The sequence below is a fragment of the Motacilla alba genome, chromosome 2 (assembly GCF_015832195.1).
Source record: "Motacilla alba alba isolate MOTALB_02 chromosome 2, Motacilla_alba_V1.0_pri, whole genome shotgun sequence".
NCBI classification, from domain to species: Eukaryota; Metazoa; Chordata; class Aves; order Passeriformes; family Motacillidae; genus Motacilla; species Motacilla alba.
In genome coordinates this window covers 129968805-129989837 of record NC_052017.1, presented here as the reverse complement: position 1 = coordinate 129989837, position 21033 = coordinate 129968805, and the positions used below count along the sequence as shown (strand labels likewise).

Genomic DNA, 21033 nt, shown 5'->3' with positions numbered 1-21033 from the left:
CTGAGGACACTGTATGTACAGATGACCAAGAGGAGTGATATTGTGAGGGGGATTGCTTTTTCCCAGGTGAGGATCAGTCTCCTGAGAAGTCAAGTGAAGTTCAAGTCCCTGTGAAGGTCTTTGTTCCTTAAGTTCAATAGTGTAATATTTGTCAGGAATAGTTTCTGACACTTTTCAGGAAAACATGAGTCTGGAACAATGCTTCAAAACTTATCCTTTGAGATAGGGGACTTCCAGAGGAGGTCTTTTTGCCTTGGAAATCCACAGGAAATAATGATTCTTCCTGTTTCATTTCAAGCTTTTTCTTTAGGATTTTTATCACTTGCATTGCTTCTCCATGTTTTAGCTTCCATGAGGAAATTCTAACTGAGTCCTGCTGTACTTGAGTGCTAGGAACCCTTTTCAGCTAGGAAGTGTTCTGGAGCATACTTGAGGTAGTCAAAAGCTGGACTATGTCCAGACATCTGTCTCTGAGTGGTCCTGCTTGGTTGGGAGGATTGAACAAGATGACCTCCAGAGGTCCCTTCCAGTATCAACCATTCTGTGACTGTGGTGTCCCTCAGAAATTCTTGTATCTGTAGTAATTTCCTTCAGCCTGCACCTTTTAATAGTCTTCCTTATTGCTGACCTTGGATCTGATGAGGAATGGAGGAGTCTGATTAACTTTGTGACTTTCTGTGGACTTTTATAGGGATTAGGTTATTATTTTTTATGCTGGGAATCTACCAGCTCATACTCTTTTCAAATTGCATGTGTCCCTCAGGTAACAGATGTCATTCATGCTTTAGTTTTCTACTTGCTTAGGAATATTTCTTGCCTCTATTGTCTCTGCTCTAAGGGAGTGTTCTAGATACTCTTAGGCTGGATGGAGGAATTTCTGTGAAGCTGCTTGAGTGGAATGAATACGTACAGTTAGGGCAAGAGAGATGCAAGTTCTTCACCATTTTCAAAGTGTACCTTTCTCAGTTCTGCAATGCCTTCACTTGGTAGTTGCATATATATGTTGTAAAGTATCCTGCTATTCAAAGGCTGTTCAAGCAAGATGAATCTTGAAGATGCTTTTTGGGATGCTTTATGTGAACTATGCAGTTTACTCAGTGAATAGTTATCATGTTGCTGGTGGAGCCAGGAGTATGATTGCTAACCTATCATTTGAGGAGAGAGGAAAGGCCATTTACATGTAACTGTATATGGCTGCTGTGCCTTGAAGAACCTTTGCATTCAGAAACCCTTTCCTCTGTCTGCCCTGAGGTATTTTGTATAAACTGGGGACAAGCTGCTAGGAATTAAGGGTATGATATGGCCCATTTATACAATATCAGCATTTCTGGTCAGTGTTTCAAGTATTTCTATATTGTTTGCATACTTGAGTGATTGCAACAGCCACATTGCTAAACTGTAATTTTTTTCAGCAATATAGGCTGTAGATTTTTGTTCCTAAAGTTTGTGAAGGATTGTTATTTCTGTGTGTACCTGTAGTGACAGGGCTTTGCTTTCACTTGTTTTTTTTTTCTCTGCAGTGTCAGTCATTGTAGAGAAGCTATGATACATGCTTTCAAATGGAACAAAGTGCAATAGGTTAAACCAGACCCTAACAAAAATGTAGAAAATATGATCAGTAAGTGTTTGGACAGGGCAGTAAAACACAGACCACAGACTCAACCCCAACACTTACGAAATAGTTAAAAATATTCCATGCTAAATAATGTGAGCGTCTTGACTCTAAATGCTTGCTATTTTTTTCATTTTTCTTCAGGTTTGTTTGTAATTTGGTTTAAGCAAAGGAAAGTAGATGCAAGGCCAGTTCACATTGTGGCAGATCTTTTCTTTCAGTGTCTGTATATCTTTCTGGCTTCCAAAATATCTTATGCTATGAATTTTTTTTTCTTAATTTTGAAGGATTTTTCTCTTCTATGTCCTTGATATCCTGTAGAGTGAGAGATGACCAAGTCTAGTGGACATCTAGTTAGCATTGGATGCCATTAGTGTAATGCATTTTAATTAATCTGTAGTGTTGTGCTTTATTTCCTCTGTTGGGTGAAATTTGTTGAAAGTGTAGCAGATCTTATTAGAAGGAATAAGAGGTGGATACAAAACCTTGAGGTTATACAAATAATAACTAACTTGTATAATTCAGGGTGTTACAAAATAAATAATGAGGCTACTGCTTTATAATATGCATTACATTTTATTTTAGCAATTTATAGTAGGGCTTGAGAGGTGGATAACTTCTGGGGGAAAAAAAGATGCCCAGGTCAGGCAAACATGATTAGAAAGAATATCACTGGCTGATTTGCAGTCAGGTGCACTAAGTCTAAACTGTTGGGTTTTTTTTTAATAGCATAGATCTTAACTACTGTTTTATAGCGACTGTTTTTGTCAAAGGAGAATCAGCCCTTGATTGCAACTAAAGCATTAAGAAAGATATATTGTTTATTTCTTTCTTGGAGATAAGCTTGAGGGTTTTCCTACTCCTCTGGAACTAGTTTCTCTTCATTATCAGTAAAGGTTATTGTATGGCTAATTACATGGCAGTTCAGGTTAATTTGAGAATACAGATGTTGTTGCAGAAATAGAAGAGGCTTATTTTTAGTACTCACTAAATCTAGGGTGCTATGTTTTTCTTTTTTACTGTGGTATGTTCAAATGAGCAGGCTTGAAAAGGTTAGTTAGCCACTGGGGATATTAAAAATAAAGTGGAAACTAAATTGTTTGTACTACTAAGACTATTAAAAATGTATATTTTTAAACTAAGTAGAGAAAGCAGAAACAACAAAAACTTTGAATCTGTTTGTATCTATCACCTCAGGGTGGAAAGAGGTGACTTAAATTAGTACATTTCAATATGGGAAATCTAGAAGGCATGCAGAAAAAAAATGGTAGTTTTTAGCTTCAGTTTTGTGTTTGATGTAAGTCAAAATGTAATTCAAGCAATTGTGTTCTGTAGCCACTGTATGACCTACCCAGCGGCAATCAGCCCCCGCCTTTAAAAAAAAGAAAAAAAGCCAATTGGCCTGTGTTTAGCTTACTAAATGTCATCTGGATTCAGTAAAACGCAAGTGACCTGCATTGAATTAGTATAATTGTAATACAAACAGAACATCTCATAGTTTTGGTCTCATACAGGAAAAGAGAAAGTTGGAGAGATTTTTCAGTTTGATAAATAAAACTGAAGATACAGAGTTAACTTTGGCTCACAGTTCATTTTACTTTTTACTGTCTCTTAAAAAAATACATGGCATCTGAATCTTGTGTGTACATTTTCTCTTTAGAACATTTTCTGGTTTTGAAAGAATCTTCCTGAGGATGTATGTCATATCACTTATTAAATCATGAGCAATTGTTACCAATTCCAGTTTCCTCAGACACAATGCCATTTCAGAGATTTTTTTTAAAATTGATTTACCTAGCATGTCCAGAATTTGGTATATTGCTTTGTGTCTATCATTTGGTAGGAATTCCATTGCCTTTGTATAGGCTTTTAAATTCCATGATGTAGTTTATATTTTTCACTCCCTGTTCTAGAGAGCAGTGCTTACACATACCAAACTAACACAGTGCCTTGAAGAACTGAAGTATCAGCTCTGGCAGTATATTTGAATTCTGACTCTGACTATGATCTCGTACTATTCAGTTTGGTTTAAACAGAGCATTAATTTTTTAGAATGTAAGATTAGTGTAATTATGAAAGTATTACTATGCCTTGGTTGTACTTCTCTTTTCATTTGGACATTCACATGTCCAGATTTTAGTTTGTAATGCCTCCCACTGCATCATGGCCTATGGAATAGAAAAAATAGTTTTACTGTAGCAACTACATTTCCTTACGGGAAAGTACGTGGCTGTTACACTAATCTAGTAATGAAATTTAAGGTTCTCCAATGTAAATGACATTTATTTGAAACTAGTAAGGAGAATACTGGAAGCACTAGCAATGCAAAAACAGTAGCACTGTTTTCTTGTACGTACCTGGTAGGTGGGAAGGCAACACCATTGATTCTTGTATTCTCTCAGTACCCTGAGAGTCAGTGTAGCAGAAACAGGAGAGATTTTCATTCTTCTCATGGAAGTAGACTGTGCTTTAAGATGTAAGAGCTCAATTACTCTTTCATAGACTACAAAATCTGTAAATAATTAGTTGTTTTCATTATGTCAGTAGGATGTTGGCATTTAATGTCTGGAGTTTCGTAATCTCTCAGTTTAATTTTAGTTCTTAGTTTGCACACTGCAGGTGAATGAATTATTTTGCTTTGTGCTGGTGGTCAGCTTTTGCTGTCACCTGTTCATCTGTTATTGTAAAAGGTGAAGTAGGAAGCAGCAAACACTGTTGAAAGGCATTGTTTCTTTGTGTTTCATGTTTCTTGTGTTAAACACGGTCATTCTGTTTCTGTACCTAGGCTGACTGAACATGATAATCCCCCCCCTTTTTTTTATACTTTATTTTTAAACTTAATTTTATGTGAGCATGGGGCAAATGGGAAGGTGGTGGTGCTGGAAAAGATCTTCAAAACACATGCCCAAATTTTGATAAAGAAATTCTGAAACTGTGTTTGTTTATATATTTTTGTAGAATAAAACAACAAGTTCTGGAACTTCTTGGGTATTTTATTGGCAACTTTCCTACTGTGTAACCTGAATATTCCTTGTTAAAATTTAAACTCATTAGCTCCTCTTCGGTTCTTTATAGACTTTGTCCCTCTTTGAAGTGACATTTAAAATGTTGGGGACTGTCACCATATCTCTCACTGTATCCTCCTCTTTAGACTGAGAAATCGTGATTCATTCAGTCTTTTCTTGCACAGTGTGTTTTTTAAATATCTAAGCATTGTAGTTACTCTGTTTCAAACCATCTTAGGTCAGTTCACATCTCTGAAAGTTCGATGCCTGAAACTGAGCACAAAACTGCTGCTGGAGGTCTAACATACCCCACTGCCGCATATTTCTTGAATGCCTTCTTTCATTACTATGTCTGTAGTTATGTCAGAGATTTCACATTTAAAGTCCAGTGAGTTTACTGCAGCTTTTTTTCTCACAAATATAAGTTACTCACTCCTTGATTCTTCTACTAGTAAATATAATTGCAAATGCAGTTTTTCCACTTCCTGTCTCATTAAATGTTAGTATGTCTCTGGATGTAATCATTGCCCCATTTTCTCAGAAACTGCATTGAAAATACTGTGGGAAGAAGAGAATTTTTTTTTAATGAAAGTAAGCTCTATTATTGGAGTTTTCTTGGGGGGAAAGTAAGTTTCATATTCTGGTAAAAACTTGCAACCTTCCAGACATAATGCATATGAATTCTTAAGATAGTACTGAATTGGGAGTAAAACAAACTATGGTGAAAGAAGACTAAATCACAAGTGTATTCCCTGGATTCTGTCATACTGTGTGCACTTTCTGAACCATTTCCTTGTTCTGTAACTGATAAGAAAGGAGTTCAGTGCTGAAAAAAGAAAAAGTTGTTCAGTTTCAAGTTCATGTTCTTGATCTCGTATTCTGTGACAGGAGGGATAGCAGTGATTATGGGATAGTCGGATGCTTCTGGCTGAGAGGTACCAACATTCACAAAGACATCTTCTCTTTTGATTCCTGGCCACCTGTGTGGCTGGGGGATGTCCTTTAGGCAGTGAGTTGCCTAGCTCTTGAGCAAGGTTATGTCATAATGTATGATTTAGTCTGAGAGACTCTTTTAAGTGTTGAATTCTGAATTGAGTTGAATTGGGCAGTGGCCTGAAGTGGCCCCATCTCTCTGTTATAGTGATTTTGATTTCCTCACAAAGAGGAGGTGTTCCTCATCACTATGAAAGGGAAATTTTCTCCTATACAACAGCGCTTAAAAATACTTGTTTTTCCAAGTCTGTGTTAAGTAAAAAATCACTTAGAAGTTTAAACGACTCCAACAGATACTTCTTTCTGAACTAAAGGTAGTTTAATATCTATTTTTTTTTCCTATCTCAACCTCCCTTACTCACAAACACTTCCTCCTCTCAAATAAAACCTTAAAAACCCCACATATATATATATATATATATATATATATATATATATATATATATATATATATATATATACACACACATGCAGTGCACCCTTCTTTTCTTTCTCTCTCTGATAAAATGAATCTTGATCACCCAGTGCTGAAGTTGAGGATACTTTTCAGAACAAGAATAATGAAATAAATTTCAGTTCATTTAGGTTTTCCTTTTGGTGAATGAAATCGTTAAAAATACTGTCCAAGATGGTGTCTGAATGTTGCAGTTCCTTTCAGCTGTTTGAAACTTCTGGTTTTTTGTAAGATTTGCTGACTTTTACTGTCTTGTTTTCCACTATGCTTGGATTTTTTTAGTCATCAGAGATTAAATTATGTTTACGTCCAAGAACACTAAAAATGTGTAGGCTTGAAATTATTGTGGATGTGAGCTTTCAGAATAACCTGTCAATAAAATGTTTACTACTTGCAATTTTTAGTACCTATAAGAGGTTATTTGCAATTAGGTATTTTCCTCTGAAAATTCCTATAGATGTCAATTAAAATTCAAAACTGATAGCTGATTGGGTAGTTTAAATATAAAATCTCGAGTAGCCTGAAATAATTTTTGTTTTGCCTGAAATAATTATTGTTTTCACTTGAAAAATTTCTCTTATCTAGAGCACTTGCCCCCCTCGCTCCAAAAAAATCCCAAGGAAAAAAACCAGAAAAACCCCAGTGAAGCCAAAGAAGGGTTCAAAAACCTTTACAAGATTGCAGATTTTTCCATGCTTTGTTTTTCATTTTTACAGACTTTGAAAAGGCATTTGTTGCCCTGCTTTCAAGGATCTAAGTTTTGAGGGAGGGAAGAATTTTGAGGAGCAGGTTGCTGACTGTGTCTTTTTTTTGTTCAAATGCCACTGACGTCAATGATTTGCACCTTGCAGATGAAACGGGAACTTGAAGGTTGCATCCTTCAACTAAAAGGACAATGTTCAGTTGAATGGCAGAATTCAGGAACATTTTGTGTTGAAGAGCTGAGCTCAGGAAATCAAAACAGAGAAACTGAAACTGTTCCATTTCAGAATAGAAGATGGAAAGCTGGGACAAGATAATAGTAAAAAACTAGAGGCAAAAGTAATGGAGAGTTCCCCAAATATTATTTAAATATGTTAGAATAAAGCCTGGAGTAATATTGATAGGTCTGCTGGGCTTGAAGGGAGACGGAGAAGGAAGAAACAAGCCTAAGGACGTCAGTGCAGATAAACAAAGTTCTTTCTTTGCATACAACTCCATTTTTTTGTTGAGCAGCTTTCAAATATCTTTGGATAATACGAGTGATGGGTTCTAAGAGTTCAAGAAGCTTTGAAAAATGAAAAAAAGAAATAGTTAAACTTGTAGATTAACCAACTGGCACATGATAACAAGTCGTCGTGCTGAGGTGATAGTTCTGGGAGCAGATTGGTGGTAATAAATATTTTTGTTACTCATCTGATAAAATGGTTTGATAAGGAACAGGCATATATGCAGATACCATGATCCTTTTAGCTGAGCTAGCGGGGTAACTTACTCTTTGTCTTGATAATTGCATAGCAGCCAGTACAATAAATTCTGTCCTTTAAATATATCAGTGGAGTATATGGTAGAAGTTAGGAAATGTGATGGGACTTAAAAATCAGTTTTCTAAGTAAGTTTTCTAAGTGTTTAAAACCAGTTATGAAAGACCCCAAACTGAAAGAACTTGTGGCCTTAGAATGCTAACTTGTTCAGACTGTTGTCACATAACAAATGGTCTGTAATATTCTTTTGAAATTGAAAATAATTTTTTAGCATCAAAGAATATGTCAATTTGGAAGGGACCCATAGGGTTCATTAGTCCAATTCCCACCTTAATAGGAAGAGCAAACTCAGAGGTGAATCTGAAGGCACTGTTCAGTTGCGTGACGGTGCTAACAAGGCAAGGGTTGATTCTTTTCAATAGATTTGCAATTGCACTTACTATTGCAAAATGTTTGAGATCTGTATCTTTACATTCTTGACCTGTTGTAATGCTGTCAGTATGTTATGAGCTTACTAGCAATAATAAATACACAGGTCAATGTAAATAGCTTGTCTTTCAGTAACCCATCTTTGCTGTTAATCGTGAGAATAGTCTTCCCATTATGTATCTTTTCTCTGTGTTTATTACTTTATTACTTTACATCTTAAGTTAATCATACTTTGATTTGATCATCGAAAGGTCATTATTCCAGAGGGAAGCTTATGATAGTGAATGGCTGTTAACAATTGTGGTTTGTTTTATTCAGTTTGGTTTCTTTCCTTATGGTGTTTTATTTCTTTATTTATTTAATTTATTTTTCAAGTGCTCCTAGTGTTAATATATGTAATTTTATAATAAAATAATTTAAATGTAATTTTGACTTATGTAGTATTGTGCACATGGTTTAATCAGTGGCCATTACCAAAAACTATAAAAGTAAGCACAGTAGTTTGCATCTTAAATGTCACACATATTTCCCCTCATTAGGTTGAAAAATTTTGTCATTTATTGTTTGTCCAGAACTTCCCTGAACTAAAGCTTCACTTATCCCTTTCTGCATTTATTCCTGTATTGATAATTCTAGTAAGGATCAACTTTGATCAGGCATGTGATAGATGTTTGATGGAATCAGACCTGTTTATAGTTCTGCCCAAAAGATGTGGGTACACTTGATCATCTTAATAAACATCTGTGTTTGCAGATGGGAGGAGGAAGCAGTGATTTTTAGGATGCTTCCAACAAATAAATCTATTATCTGCTATGAAGCAGATTATGAACCGACTTTCTTGACTTTAAACATGTGACGTGTTGTTCAGTAACTTTATTTTTCACTGTGTTGCAATATTGTAGTTCTGAATGAATAAAAACAAAACAAACAGAAAAAACCCCAAAAAGCCACACCAAGAAAACATGCTCAGCAGAGAAAATCCAGTGTAGAACCTGCTAGTATTTCACCATTCTCCATGCTGATGTTTCATTCTTCGACAGCTGATGAGTTGTGTAACTCAATCAATGGTGTTTTAGTAGTCTTTTTGAAAGCTGTTCAACAAAGGAGGGAGGTTCTATGATGTGTATCATGAAGAAGAGAAAAACGTGTCTTTCAGGTGATTAATTGATTCCAAAGTTACTAAAATTTTGCAGTAATCAATATTTTACTCCACCAGATTTAAATAGGTTTTCGTACTCTGAAATGTGTCACTGAGTTTAAATGTGTTTTGGTGTTTGTTTCCTACAGTAGATTGCTGAACTGATATAAGTAGTATAATTGTGGTTCCAAAAACGATGAAGTCACAAACTGATGTCGTGAATTCTTATCCTGTTTATAAAAAAGTTTTTCTCTGTAGATTCTGGCAATGAAGCTTCACAGCATGAAAATTATAAAATCACCACAATATAGAAGTCTATGTTGTCCTCTTCAGTAGCATTTATGATACTGGGTAGATTTTCTGCTTTTTATTGCAAGTAACTGATTTCAGCTAAGTAATAGAGATAAGTTACTCAAGAAACTAAAAGCCAGAAGACATGGTGCCTCTACAAAATTGCTGTTGATCACTTAATGTCTTTGTGGGCTGTGTGAAATACAGTTATATTACCCTGACTGACTGGAAGAATGAGCTGCAAGGATTTTCTGATTAGGAATTTCCATGTGTGGTATATGAGCATCTCATTTTTCTTTTGGCGTTTCCTAATTCATCATCATCACCATAATTACATTTTCACGCCAATAAAATTGACCGTAAAAGAACCTTCATACTAAAAAAACCCTGTTTTCAGCCTGGACTTAATTTAAAATACTAGGCCCTTTAAGAATAATAAAAAGAAAATCCTGGGCTGACTTGTGCATTTCTGCTCTCATTTAAGACCTGGTTCTCAATCTGCTATTCAACTTAGTTGTAACTGCTGGTGATTGAGCATGGAAGCGCTGCCTGGGAACAGGTACGGTAGAAACTGTGTTGGATTGTCCAGTGCCCAATTCAGAAGTGGCCCCAAAAACTGCCCTGGATGATTTTTTCTTCCCCTCATCTTTCGTCATACAAATTATAATCTGCCTTGAATTCTGATTTCAGTGCAAGGTGAAGGATTTGCCTCAGACCAATGTGTGAAAGATGATTCAAAGTAGAATTGGGCTCAAGGTTCAGAGGGGGAAGGACCAGTTCAGGACTAATTTGAAATGAACTCTATATTATACACAGATGAAGACAAATAGAGATTAAGCTGATCCTTCTTGCATCTTTAGAGATTTCTTTCTCCTTTTAAAGATGATTGAATGGTTAAAACTGAAGACTGAGTCATACAATCTAATTCTTTGGTTGTATAGTTGCTGTGTTAATCGTGTAAGATTTGTCCTTCTCTCAGAAATGTAAGGCAATGTGGAAGGTGATGGTGAGGGTGGGAGAGAGAAAAGAGTCAGCCCCAGCTCTTTAATAAGTATGTCAGAATCTGTTGAACAATTTCCTCCTAACATTTCCTGCAGTTGGAACTGCCAGTTCAGCCCATGTAGTTGGGTGGATAGTAGCTTAAATTTGGTGTTTCTTTTTAGCAGCATTTGCCTAACACTGGCTGTATGAGCACTGTCCTCAGCCCCAGTGTGAGAGCTACACTAAAACGAATAGCTGTGGGGAACTTCGGAGAAAATTACAAGTGGAGTGGAGGTAAAAAAAATACTACAAGTAATAGTTTGGGAAAACATAGGGACTGGAGAAATCTAAGGTAAGATGAAAGAAACATGAAAAAACCCCAAGTATTTCCTGCTTCCATTGGCACCCAGAGTGATTGAAATAGCTTAGTTTTGTTATAAAATAATATATAGTTATTTTAGGATAGAAATCACCTTTTGGCCAAGAAGTGGAGGCAAAAATGAGGAATAAGTTCCTGTCAGATAAGTGTTTTGTTTTTATTCCTGGAGATTTGGGACTAGCTTTATAATACTCCAGTGATTGCTTTGCAAGCCTCTTGAAAGGAAGCAAGGTAGTTGAAAGCTGAATCGTAGACTGTTTTGAAAGAGGAAAGGAGCTTAACTTTTCTGCCAAGAAATATGCAAGCCAAAATTAGGTAGTAGAGAGGGTAGATGGAATTGAAACCCAGAATTTTGGGTTGGTTAATAGAATGGAGTGACAAGAGCTGGAGGGAGAAGTACACGCTAGCAAGTGCATGGCATAATTACCAAGTTGGACTAAACAGTAAGTAATTTCTGTACGTTTTCTTGTATTACAAAAATGTGTCTAATTTTTCTCTTCAGCTAATACAGTTCATGTGGCATAGTAGGATTTAAAAAAGCCTACAATTTAAGCATTACATAGATATACATATTTCTGAAGTAGGTGTTTTCCATGAGTGTACCAAGCATAAGTGTGGATTTAGAACTCTAACACTTGACTGTCTCCTTTTGTGGCTTTTATTGCCTGGCATAAAAGAATGATTCACTAATTTCCTCTTTCTTCTCATTGTCCTTTGTCAATGACAAAGAAGTCAGTTCTTTGCTGTGGCTCTTAACTGCTGTGTGTTTGATGAAAGTAATTGGCAAGGCAAACATTTTTCCTAGAACTGAGGAGCTGAGTAGGACTCTGTAACTTATCTTTGCTTACCTGTGGGGAGAGAGGTCAATGTTTATGATCAAAGAGGAGGTGCCCATTTTGACACCACATAAACAGAAGTTGGTAGTCTTCTGTTCCAGCTGTGTGTTTTCTATAGCTACTGCAGAGTTGGCTGTTAAGAGGAGCTGAAGATAAGATCAAAAGTCATCAGTTCAAAGTTCAGAAGAGAGCATTAATTTCAAGGACAGAAACAGCGGAATTTGTTGCCACTGCATTTTGCCGGAAGCACTTCACTTGTACTGACAATTAATCTTGCATCACAAGTGAATTAGATAAGGCCAGTTACTGAGTGCCATGTTTCCTATCTCAATCTATATACTTGTTTGGCATGGCTGCCCACTGAAAATATAAAGCTGCTGTTGTAGCATACAATTTTATTAAACTAAATGGCAAGTTTTGTAAATACTTAGCAACTATTCGCTACTGAATTAATTTTTCATTAAAATATTAGTAAACAGTTTTTACATCATTTTGCGTGGATTCCACTTTCTTTTGGAACGTGAGAAGAATTTTCAAATGAGGGTTTGAATGTGTTTAACCAACTTTCAAGGCCAGTTAGACTTCTTTAGAAGCTATGGACAAAATCTCATTAAGTTCTCTCTGCCTTCTGCCTATGTTTCAGACACAGACTGAAGCTTCTAGTGCTTCTAATATGTTAAAAGTGTGCAGAATCAGTTTCTTCCCCTTTTCTGGGTTTGTATTTCTGCCTATGCTCATAGAAAAACAAATGAAGAACTTTTACTCCCTGTAAGTTTGGAAAATGTGGTTGAATTGAACCTGGGTTTAGAAGACTAATAATAGCCTGTTGTTCTTGTCAATAGACCTAGTTCTGAATAGTCTGTTGCTATCATGTGTAAGTCTTAAGTGATGATATTGGATGCAGTTATTACGTACAAAATTTTAAAAATTTTGGTTATTTTGCAGTAGTCTGTCAGAGTTGTATGGCTGTTTTTCCCCCCGCTACAAGTGTGCATTTTTAGTTAGAGGAAAATTGGTAAATAATCATATAAAAATGGCACAATATCTATAATCTTAGAGTAGGACAAACTTTTTTTTTATATAGGATGAATATTTTTTCCCAGTTGAAAAATATGTCTGCATATGGTTCCCAACAGAAGAAATTTTCGTTATATAGGTAAAATGGTGCATTTTCAAACTTCCATTTCATGTAAGTTTTCAGTACTGTAAGACTTGTTACTTGATTATTTTATTTGTCATCTTTTAGTGTTACCTTAAGTCTTTTAGCATGTGTATCTAAATCTTACTTGGCTAAGCAAGTTTTAAAGCTCTGTCTGATCAATGATGAGTGCAAACGGAAATAGCAATCCTCCCAAATTTCCTAAGCAATTCTCAAATAAAACAAAGTTCACTTAAGAGAGGAGAAGATGAGCTTGACTATTCACAGCAGCTTTATATGTGTGTTTAAACAAGCAGTGCTGTCATTTCTGCTAAGAATTTCTGAAATAATATCATCATCTCTTCAGATTGATGTACAGCAGTAGATTAAATAAGGAGTCTTGTGCTCAATGGGATACAGTTTAAATAGAGAAAATCTAATGGGAAGTAGTTATATTAGTAGCAGATGTATTTACTTTCTGAATCTTGATCTGAGTAGAAATCCTTGCATACTTAAAATTTGTCTTCCAGATTCTTAGCCTGATAAGAAAGGTGAATAAAGCTATTTCTTTTTTTTTAACTTGGCTTCAGCTGCTGTGGTGATGTGTTTTGTTTAGACTTGCTATTGTTTGATTTTTATCTAGGCTATTTTTATGATTCCTACAAATCCCCCTCCAACCTTCCGGAAGCCAGAGCTCTGGTCTGATGAATTCACAGATTTTGTGAAGAAATGCTTAGTGAAAAATCCTGAACAAAGAGCTACAGCAACCCAGCTGTTACAGGTCAGTATTTAAGTTACAGAGGAAAAGCACATTTTATGTTTGGGTTTTTCTTTTTTTCCTCTTCAAACCCAAAATGTTGTGAAAATTTGTGGGGGAAAATCTTATTTTAACTAATATTATGCCTTATTTATTTTTCACTTTGTAGTCTTCTCTGTCAGCTCCTCTATCTCTGCTCTCATTTTATTTCTCTTCTTGCTGCTTCTAAAATTAATAATTAAATAGGTTAGGGCTGGTTCTTGCTATTAATATTGAATCTTTGCTTTGTGATTAGAGGCCCTCGATAGATGTCAGGATTTACACAAGTGTTTAGTAACAGAACTGAGCCCAGGTTACCCCTTTGTGTGGACCACGCATGGGGTATATTCAGTCTTTCCTTCTGGTCATGTCAGATTGAGCAGGCAGGTGGCTCTGGGCCCTAGAAAGGTCTGATGCAGATGGACAGTATCATGAGTTGTTCCTGAGCTAAGTTCAGCCAAGTGGGCACTTGGCTATGTGAGCCACAGTTGGCAGTGCAGCCCTTTTGAGCAAGGCAGGGTATGCCAGGCTCTTGCTTCCTGTATTACTCTCCTGCTAGATTTATTCTGCGTTGAGCTAGCAATGCAGCTGTTAAATTTTAAGTTCCAGTGAACTCTACTACAAAAAGAACAAAAATTTTGCAAAGTCGTTTTTGGTAATAAATTTGTCAAATTGGTAGATCGTGCTATGAATACTTAATTTTTTACATTGCAAAATATGAAAATATAGACCACAAGGTAAGTAAAAATTGGAAGTTATATGTGTCTGTGTGATGTATGAACCAGTACTTGAGACCTCCAGGATGTGAAGTTTGTATGGTTAGCTGAATACAGACAGCTGGATAAAAGAGACTTGCGTTAATGTGGGCAAGGAGAAACAAACAAAAACAAGCTTCATTGTACAGTTTTCCCCAAGTTTACTGACCAGAAAACCAGATACTATGTTTGTTCATCAGGAGTCTGTGTTGTCTTTTTCCCCAGCTGGAATTTGGAGCATATGTGATGGAGCTGGAGGTGCTGTGAAAATGTTTGAGTAGAAATGAAAGTACTGCTTGTGAGCAGAGGTCATGGAATGAAAAAGAGGGAATTGAATTAATATATCAAGGGAGAAGATAGATATTAGATGTAGTGCATGAGTCTTCATCAATTCTGTTCTTCATGGAACAGTTTTTAAATATTTATTAAAATTTTTCTGAGGTGCTTAGTTGTGTTTTGCCTAAATTGTACTTGCATATAATGATGCAAAAATCAGATTTTTTCTAACAGCAGGTGTTTATTAGGCAGCAAAATGTGCAAATGGTATAATTGAATGTTGTCTTAAATGAAGAAGTAATGTTTTAATTGACCTTGAATTAAAAATTAAACTTCCTGCTAAAAGTAAGGGTTTTTTTTACTAGTTCCACTTTTCAGCATCATGAATCAAGAAATATTTTATGACATTTAAAGTATAGGGTTGTTGAAGTAAGCAGCCAGAGATGCTCTGGTTAGAGCCATTAATTTATGCTCTCAATTTGTTAAGAATGTTTAAATTATGAAACTGAATATCTGAAAAAGTTTGGTTTTCTATGTCAGATCACCACTCTATTTACAACTTTCTGCACGATTTCTTTAGAAAATTGTATCCTCAATCATGAAACAGGTATTAAGTGATTACATTTCCAAAGGCTTGCAGTTATTAAAAATAGTTAAAGTAAAATTTTAGTTATGAAGCAGCTGAAAGATACTGGATGTTGTGTTGGCGTAGATTTTGGTTATTGTGTAATGCACGATTCTGTTTATCACTGAAATCTGTGGTGTTGAATAGGACTTGTAATTAAATCTGAAGCACAACTGCTTTAATGATATTACATATTTTAATGATTTTTTTTCCCCTAGCATACATTTATTAAGAATGCTAAGCCAGTTTCAATTTTAAGGGACCTGATCACTGAAGCAATGGAGATAAAGGCAAAGCGACATGAGGAGCAGCAGAGAGAGCTAGAAGAGGAGGAAGAAAATTCGGTGTGTACCCATTTTTCCTATAACCACCTATACTTAACAGATGAGTTGCTGGTTTTCCCCTACTTCCTGTAGTTGTGTTCAAATGGTTTTTTTTACCAGTTTTCTGTGTAGTTTTAAGCCTATGAATTTTGAGTATTCCACTCTTATAATTATGAGTTATGCTGTGTAAGCCAGCTTTCAGCACTATTCCATGAAATGCCTTAGTAAAAAGCTTTTCTAGGAAGTGGGAAAAGAAACCATGTCAGCTTCAGCTATTCAGACTAATATTAAAACCCCCAAAATTGTTTAAGGTTCTACTTTCACAGGTGGACTTCTAGACAAGTGATTTAGTTTTGGTTCAGGTTACTTTGCTTGTTGTTTGGGTTTTTTTGTTTAAGTCTAATACACAGAATAGTTAATGACAACACTCAGTAAGCAGTGATTGCAGTGTGGTTTAAACAAGTAGCGTGAAAATGGTGATGGCACTTCATTCTTCAGGTGACATTGTCAGCATATGTTTGAGGAGAGAAACAGGTTGTGTGATGAGTAGGTTAAATTTAGAATTGTTTGGCAATGTTAAGAATAAGTCTGGGTTCCTGGCGTTATTATTCTTCCCTACATAATTTATTTCAGGTTACTCTTGTGCAGTGTAGCAGAATGTGCTTCAGAGAAGTGTATTGCCATACATACGATGTATGGTCATTCAGAAGGAGCACAAAGAGAAGATGGAGACTGGAATGTTACAGCTTTGAGCTGTAACAGAAAAGAGTAGTGCTGTAAATGCAGTTTGTCCTATAGCAAATGGTAGAATCCTTGTTACAGAGTGCTGTGTGATGATCTATATATAGGAATTACTTTTCCAGCAGATTCTGTGCAATCTTTTGTATCTCAACTAATCAGTGTGGATATCTGCATTTTTTTTCTGTTCTAAGAGTGTGTTCTAAGAATATTGATAGTTTGTTTTTATAAAGGTGGTTTACTCTGAATTATATTTGCTTACTCAGTAATAAACAGGCAGGGGAAGAGTGAGGTTTTTTTTTAAGGTTAGGACATTTTCCTCTGTGTGACTTGACATACAGAGTTGATGTTTGTGTCTTGACTTGCTGAATGGTTGATTTTTGAAGACACCAGATTTTTATGTCAGTAATAAATCAGTATCTTTACTAGCTTGCTTTCATCTGTACTATTGCCTTCTGAACTGGAGATGTTGAATGCTTGGGCAATGTTGATGTCTTTTGCATTAACCTAAAATTAGGCATGACATCTGATTACTTAGTCTGAGGTTCAGATCACGTTGCGAGGCACAGTCTATGCCAGCTAAGGATGTGGTGTACACCTCCCTCTCCCTCTCGTGCGTGGAAGGGTGTAACAAAAGTTTGGTTCACCTCAACTGAGGCAGGCAGCATTTAGCAACTCCTTGTGGTTCTTGCATGGGTACAGAAGTCAGAACCTAACACTGCACTCCCCACTCGGCCACCCCCCAGTCTCCTTCCCTCCATACTTCCCCCGATTTAGTGTTCAGTGTGAGAGAACCTCAAATCCAGGATTGAGGCAGCAATGTGTTACTTATGTTACCATTGTAGTAGTTGGGAATTCTGCCATGAGCTTTCGTGGTGCAGTAAGGGAACAAGTTACGAGTTAAAAAGACAGCAAGAGTCTGCTTGTCACTGAGTACAGAAGATAAGTGCCTCTAATCTGAAAGTAACAGGAGTATTTTTGATTAACAGGGCTGAGAAAACAGAATCACAGAGTGGTTGAGATTGGCAGGTACCTGCAGAGGTCATGTTGTCCAATCCCCCTACTTAAGCAGGGCCACTGAGATTTGACTGCCCGGAACCATGTCCAGACAGCTTTTGAATATCTCCAAGGAAGGAAACTCCACGACCTCCCTGTGTAGCTTGTGCCAATGCTCTGTCACCCTCATGGTACAAAAAGTGTTTCCTGATGTTCCCAGGGGACCTTCTTTTCATTGTACATCCATTGCCTCTGCTCCTGTCACTGGGCACCACTTGAAAAGAGCCTGACTTCATCTTCTTTGCACCTGCCTTTCAGATATTTACAGATACTGATGAGGTCCCCTAGAGCTTTGTGTTCTCAGGGTTGAGCAGTTCCAGCTCTCAGTCTCTCCTCCTGGGAGAGATGTTCCAGTCCCTTGATCATCTTTGTGGCCCTTTGTTAACTCTCTCTGGTGTGTCCACGTCCTCCTCATACTGAGGAGCCCAGAAGTGGACCCAGCACTCCAGGTGTGGCATCAGCAGTGTGGATCAGAAGGGAAGAATTGCTCACCACCCTGCACCTCCTGCCAGCTTTGTCTAATGCAGTGCATAATTTGTCTAATTAGCCACTATTGTTAAAAGGTTGGTTTGCTCTTAAAAATGAGTGCTGTTGTGGTATATGGAAATGCTAATTCTGTAATTTTTTAACTTACGCTAGTAGAATTCTAGGGGCTATGAATCATGTAGCAGTGCATGAACAGCAACAAATCCAGCACCAGAAGTCAACCTCTGCTTGAAGAAATTGCTCTTCAGTATAAGGCAGAAGGTCAGAGCAGTTGGCAGCTTAATATTTGCATACCTTGCTCAATATTTTTTTTGTGATCATGATGTAGAGGAGTTCTAAAGCCCAGCCTTGCAGAGGGCTAGAGGCAGCCCTGCCTGTAGTTGCACAGGATGTGAGAAAGGAGTAAATTAAACTTCACAGGTGAGTAAGGGAAGAGGCAAATTTAAGGCAGAGCTGACTTCTCAGTACTAAATAGTGACAGAATAGGAGAAAGGTGTGAAAGTGAGCTTGTGAATGAGACTACTTAGTTCAGAAAAGAAAGGTAGTAGAAAAATAGAAAGAAGAGCATGACCTCAGCACAGTGAAAGGCAGAAAGGGAGAAATTGGAAAATGAAGCTTTGTAGTATTCTCTTCAGTGGAAGGATCAGTACATGAGACTTTTAAGATGATGAAAAGAGAAGGATGAGAGAGTCTGACAAAAACTTCAGCAATGTGTTCTTTCAGAATGCTCTTATGATCTTTTGTTATACGATGTTGTGTACTCCTTTTTATTTTTCACTGCAAATGCTGACTTCCAGGCTGCAATTTTTAAACTAATATTAATAATTAACATCAAATGATTTTTACAAGCCCTATTAAGAGACATGCAAGAATATCTTGTAATGGACAAGAGAATGTCCAGGTATTTTTGCTGTTAAGTTTATATTGAAGAATTAAACATTTTCAAAAGTTTCCCATTGTAAAAAGATCAAGTCAAAGAAGATTTTTATACCTACCATAAAAAATAATTCTGTGTATTTTTTATGCTGTTGAGATTTTTTTTAAATTCCTTGAGTTTTCACACAGTTTTATGGTTCAAGAAAATAATCTGTGATAAGATTTGTAGTTAGGGTGGAATATTTAACAGTTATTAAAACTGGTGGTATTTGGTAGTGAGTGTGACTTTTGCAATCAGTAAATGTATCTCTAATGATTTTGTGTTGCTTGGTAAGCTTTGAGTGAAAAAAGTTTTGAAATACTTGGCTTTAATAGAACAAGTGAGGGTACAAGTGTTTGAAATGAAGAATATTGATGGTGAGGAGGGATTTCCTCATGGACAAAAACAATTTTTGGAGTGACTTGTGAATATCTTTTGTGTGTTACAATGCAGAACAAATTTTATTCTGGACTGGTTATAATAATTGTTTGGTTATAATACAGACTGCCTATGTCTTGCAGCAGTTTCAGTGCAGTGCATTTCTTACATCATTGTAAGAAATTCCAGTTTCATTTGAGAGATAACACCAGAATCTTGTCCAGTTGCTGTCACCAAAGGTTCTGATTAGCCAGAAGTGCAAACTCATCCAAACTAGGAAACAGCAGTGTAAACTTGTACCAGTGCCTAGGGGGGCCTTCAAGAAAGCTGAAGGACTTTTTCCAAGGGCATGTACTATAGGGGTTAATGGCTTTTATCTGAAGGAAAGTAGATTGAGATTAGATATTAGGAGGAATTCTTTGTGGAGAGGGTGTGTACACTAGAACAGGTTGCTCAGAGAAGCTGTGGATGCCCTATTCCTCGAGTGTTGTAGGTCAGGTTGGATGGGAACAGTCTGATCTAGTTGAAGGTGTCCCTGCCTGTGGTAGGGGAGTTGGTACTAGTTGGTCTTTAATGTCCCTTCCAATCCCAAACATTCTGTGAGTCTTTGAAACTGTTACCATTTTCTTTTCAATTAAAGACATTGTCTGCAAGGTGTTTCTTGAATGCATGTTGCTCATGTACTGCATGGTAGAAAACTCCTGAACAACATGTTAGGTGTAGGGGAAGCCTGCACTAAGTAGTATCCTGATTTTAGTTTGTAAGCATTCTAGGCAGGGGCTAATTGATGGGCCCACAAGTTATTAGAGGAAACCAGGATAAAAATCTGGAAGAATAAAATGAAAGCATTACAATATTTGTGTTTGTCATTTTAGAAAAAGAAACAACCAATCCCCGAACCCCACACTTCACTTCAAAGTAATGCATAATTTGACAATAAGCTCAAAGGTTGTGTCTTTCATTTAATTTGGAACTTGTTTGTGGAACTGCCAGACAAAGAGTAAACCAATTCTTTCTGCACTTCTGAGTGTTACTATTTTCCTTTTGGAAGGGGAAAGCAGATAATACAAGTGCCAGTTTGGTATAGTTGGTATACAGTTTGGTAGTGGATTAAATCAGCAGTCCAGCATTCAGGGATAAAGATAAATAATCCTTGCACATTCCTCTTCCTTACATATCAGTTTCACAGAACCCCATAAGAAATACAGGACTGCTTGTATGTAGTTTACATGACTACATGATCCTATAGTTCAAATGATAATAGAGGTCTTGATAAGTCTACAGTGATGGCAGCAGTCCTAGAAAGACTAGAAAGAGCTCATTACAGTCCCTGTGTTACCCTATGCAGTGGTAGTGACAGTAAGTAATGCATGTATTTCTTCATATTTTAATATCTTTAAATGGTTTTAGATTGGGTCTAGAATTGGAGTCACTGTTCAGTTGCAAAGTAATAGCCACTTCAATTTTGAAAAATCTCACCTCAAAAATGGATTTTTTTTCCCAATCATACTACTGTAAAGGCCTCACTGTAGAAACTCAAACTTTGTAGGACTGTAGGACAACTGTAGGACTCAAACTTTGGGAAATATATATTTAACAACATCTAAAAGCAAGAGCAAATATTGGTGTTAGTGTTAAGTAGAGTCTATTGAGGTTAAAGTTCTCTCATGGGCAGTGAATTGAGTCCATATACTATTGAAAAAGAATGGTTTCAGTTAACCTGTCAGGGGCTTGAATTTATTTATCTAACCCCCAAGAATTTTCTATGTAAATTGTGAGGAGTTCTGCTTGTTACTCCCTAGTACATGATTTGAGACCCATCAAGAAGGAAGGTGTAAAATGTTCTGGCTGTGAAGTTTCTTATGTTAGGAAACCTGTTTAACCCTAACAGTTACATTTGAATATGTTTTTGTGCTTTAATACCTTCTTAAAGTCACTTACTGTATAGTAATGAGCACTCAAGTT

The 21033-nt window shown here is 36.6% G+C and overlaps 1 protein-coding gene across 2 annotated transcripts in view; it reads left to right on the top strand.

Moving 5' to 3' along the window:
- The window catches only part of STK3 (serine/threonine kinase 3), a 129389-nt gene that overhangs the window by 40861 nt on the left and 67495 nt on the right, over window positions 1–21033 (top strand). For both annotated transcript variants that reach the window (XM_038130195.1, XM_038130196.1), the window contains exons 7-8: window positions 13363–13500; window positions 15390–15515. In XM_038130195.1, coding sequence (XP_037986123.1) covers window positions 13363–13500; window positions 15390–15515 — 264 coding nt within the window. The remainder of the gene's footprint in view (window positions 1–13362; window positions 13501–15389; window positions 15516–21033) is intronic.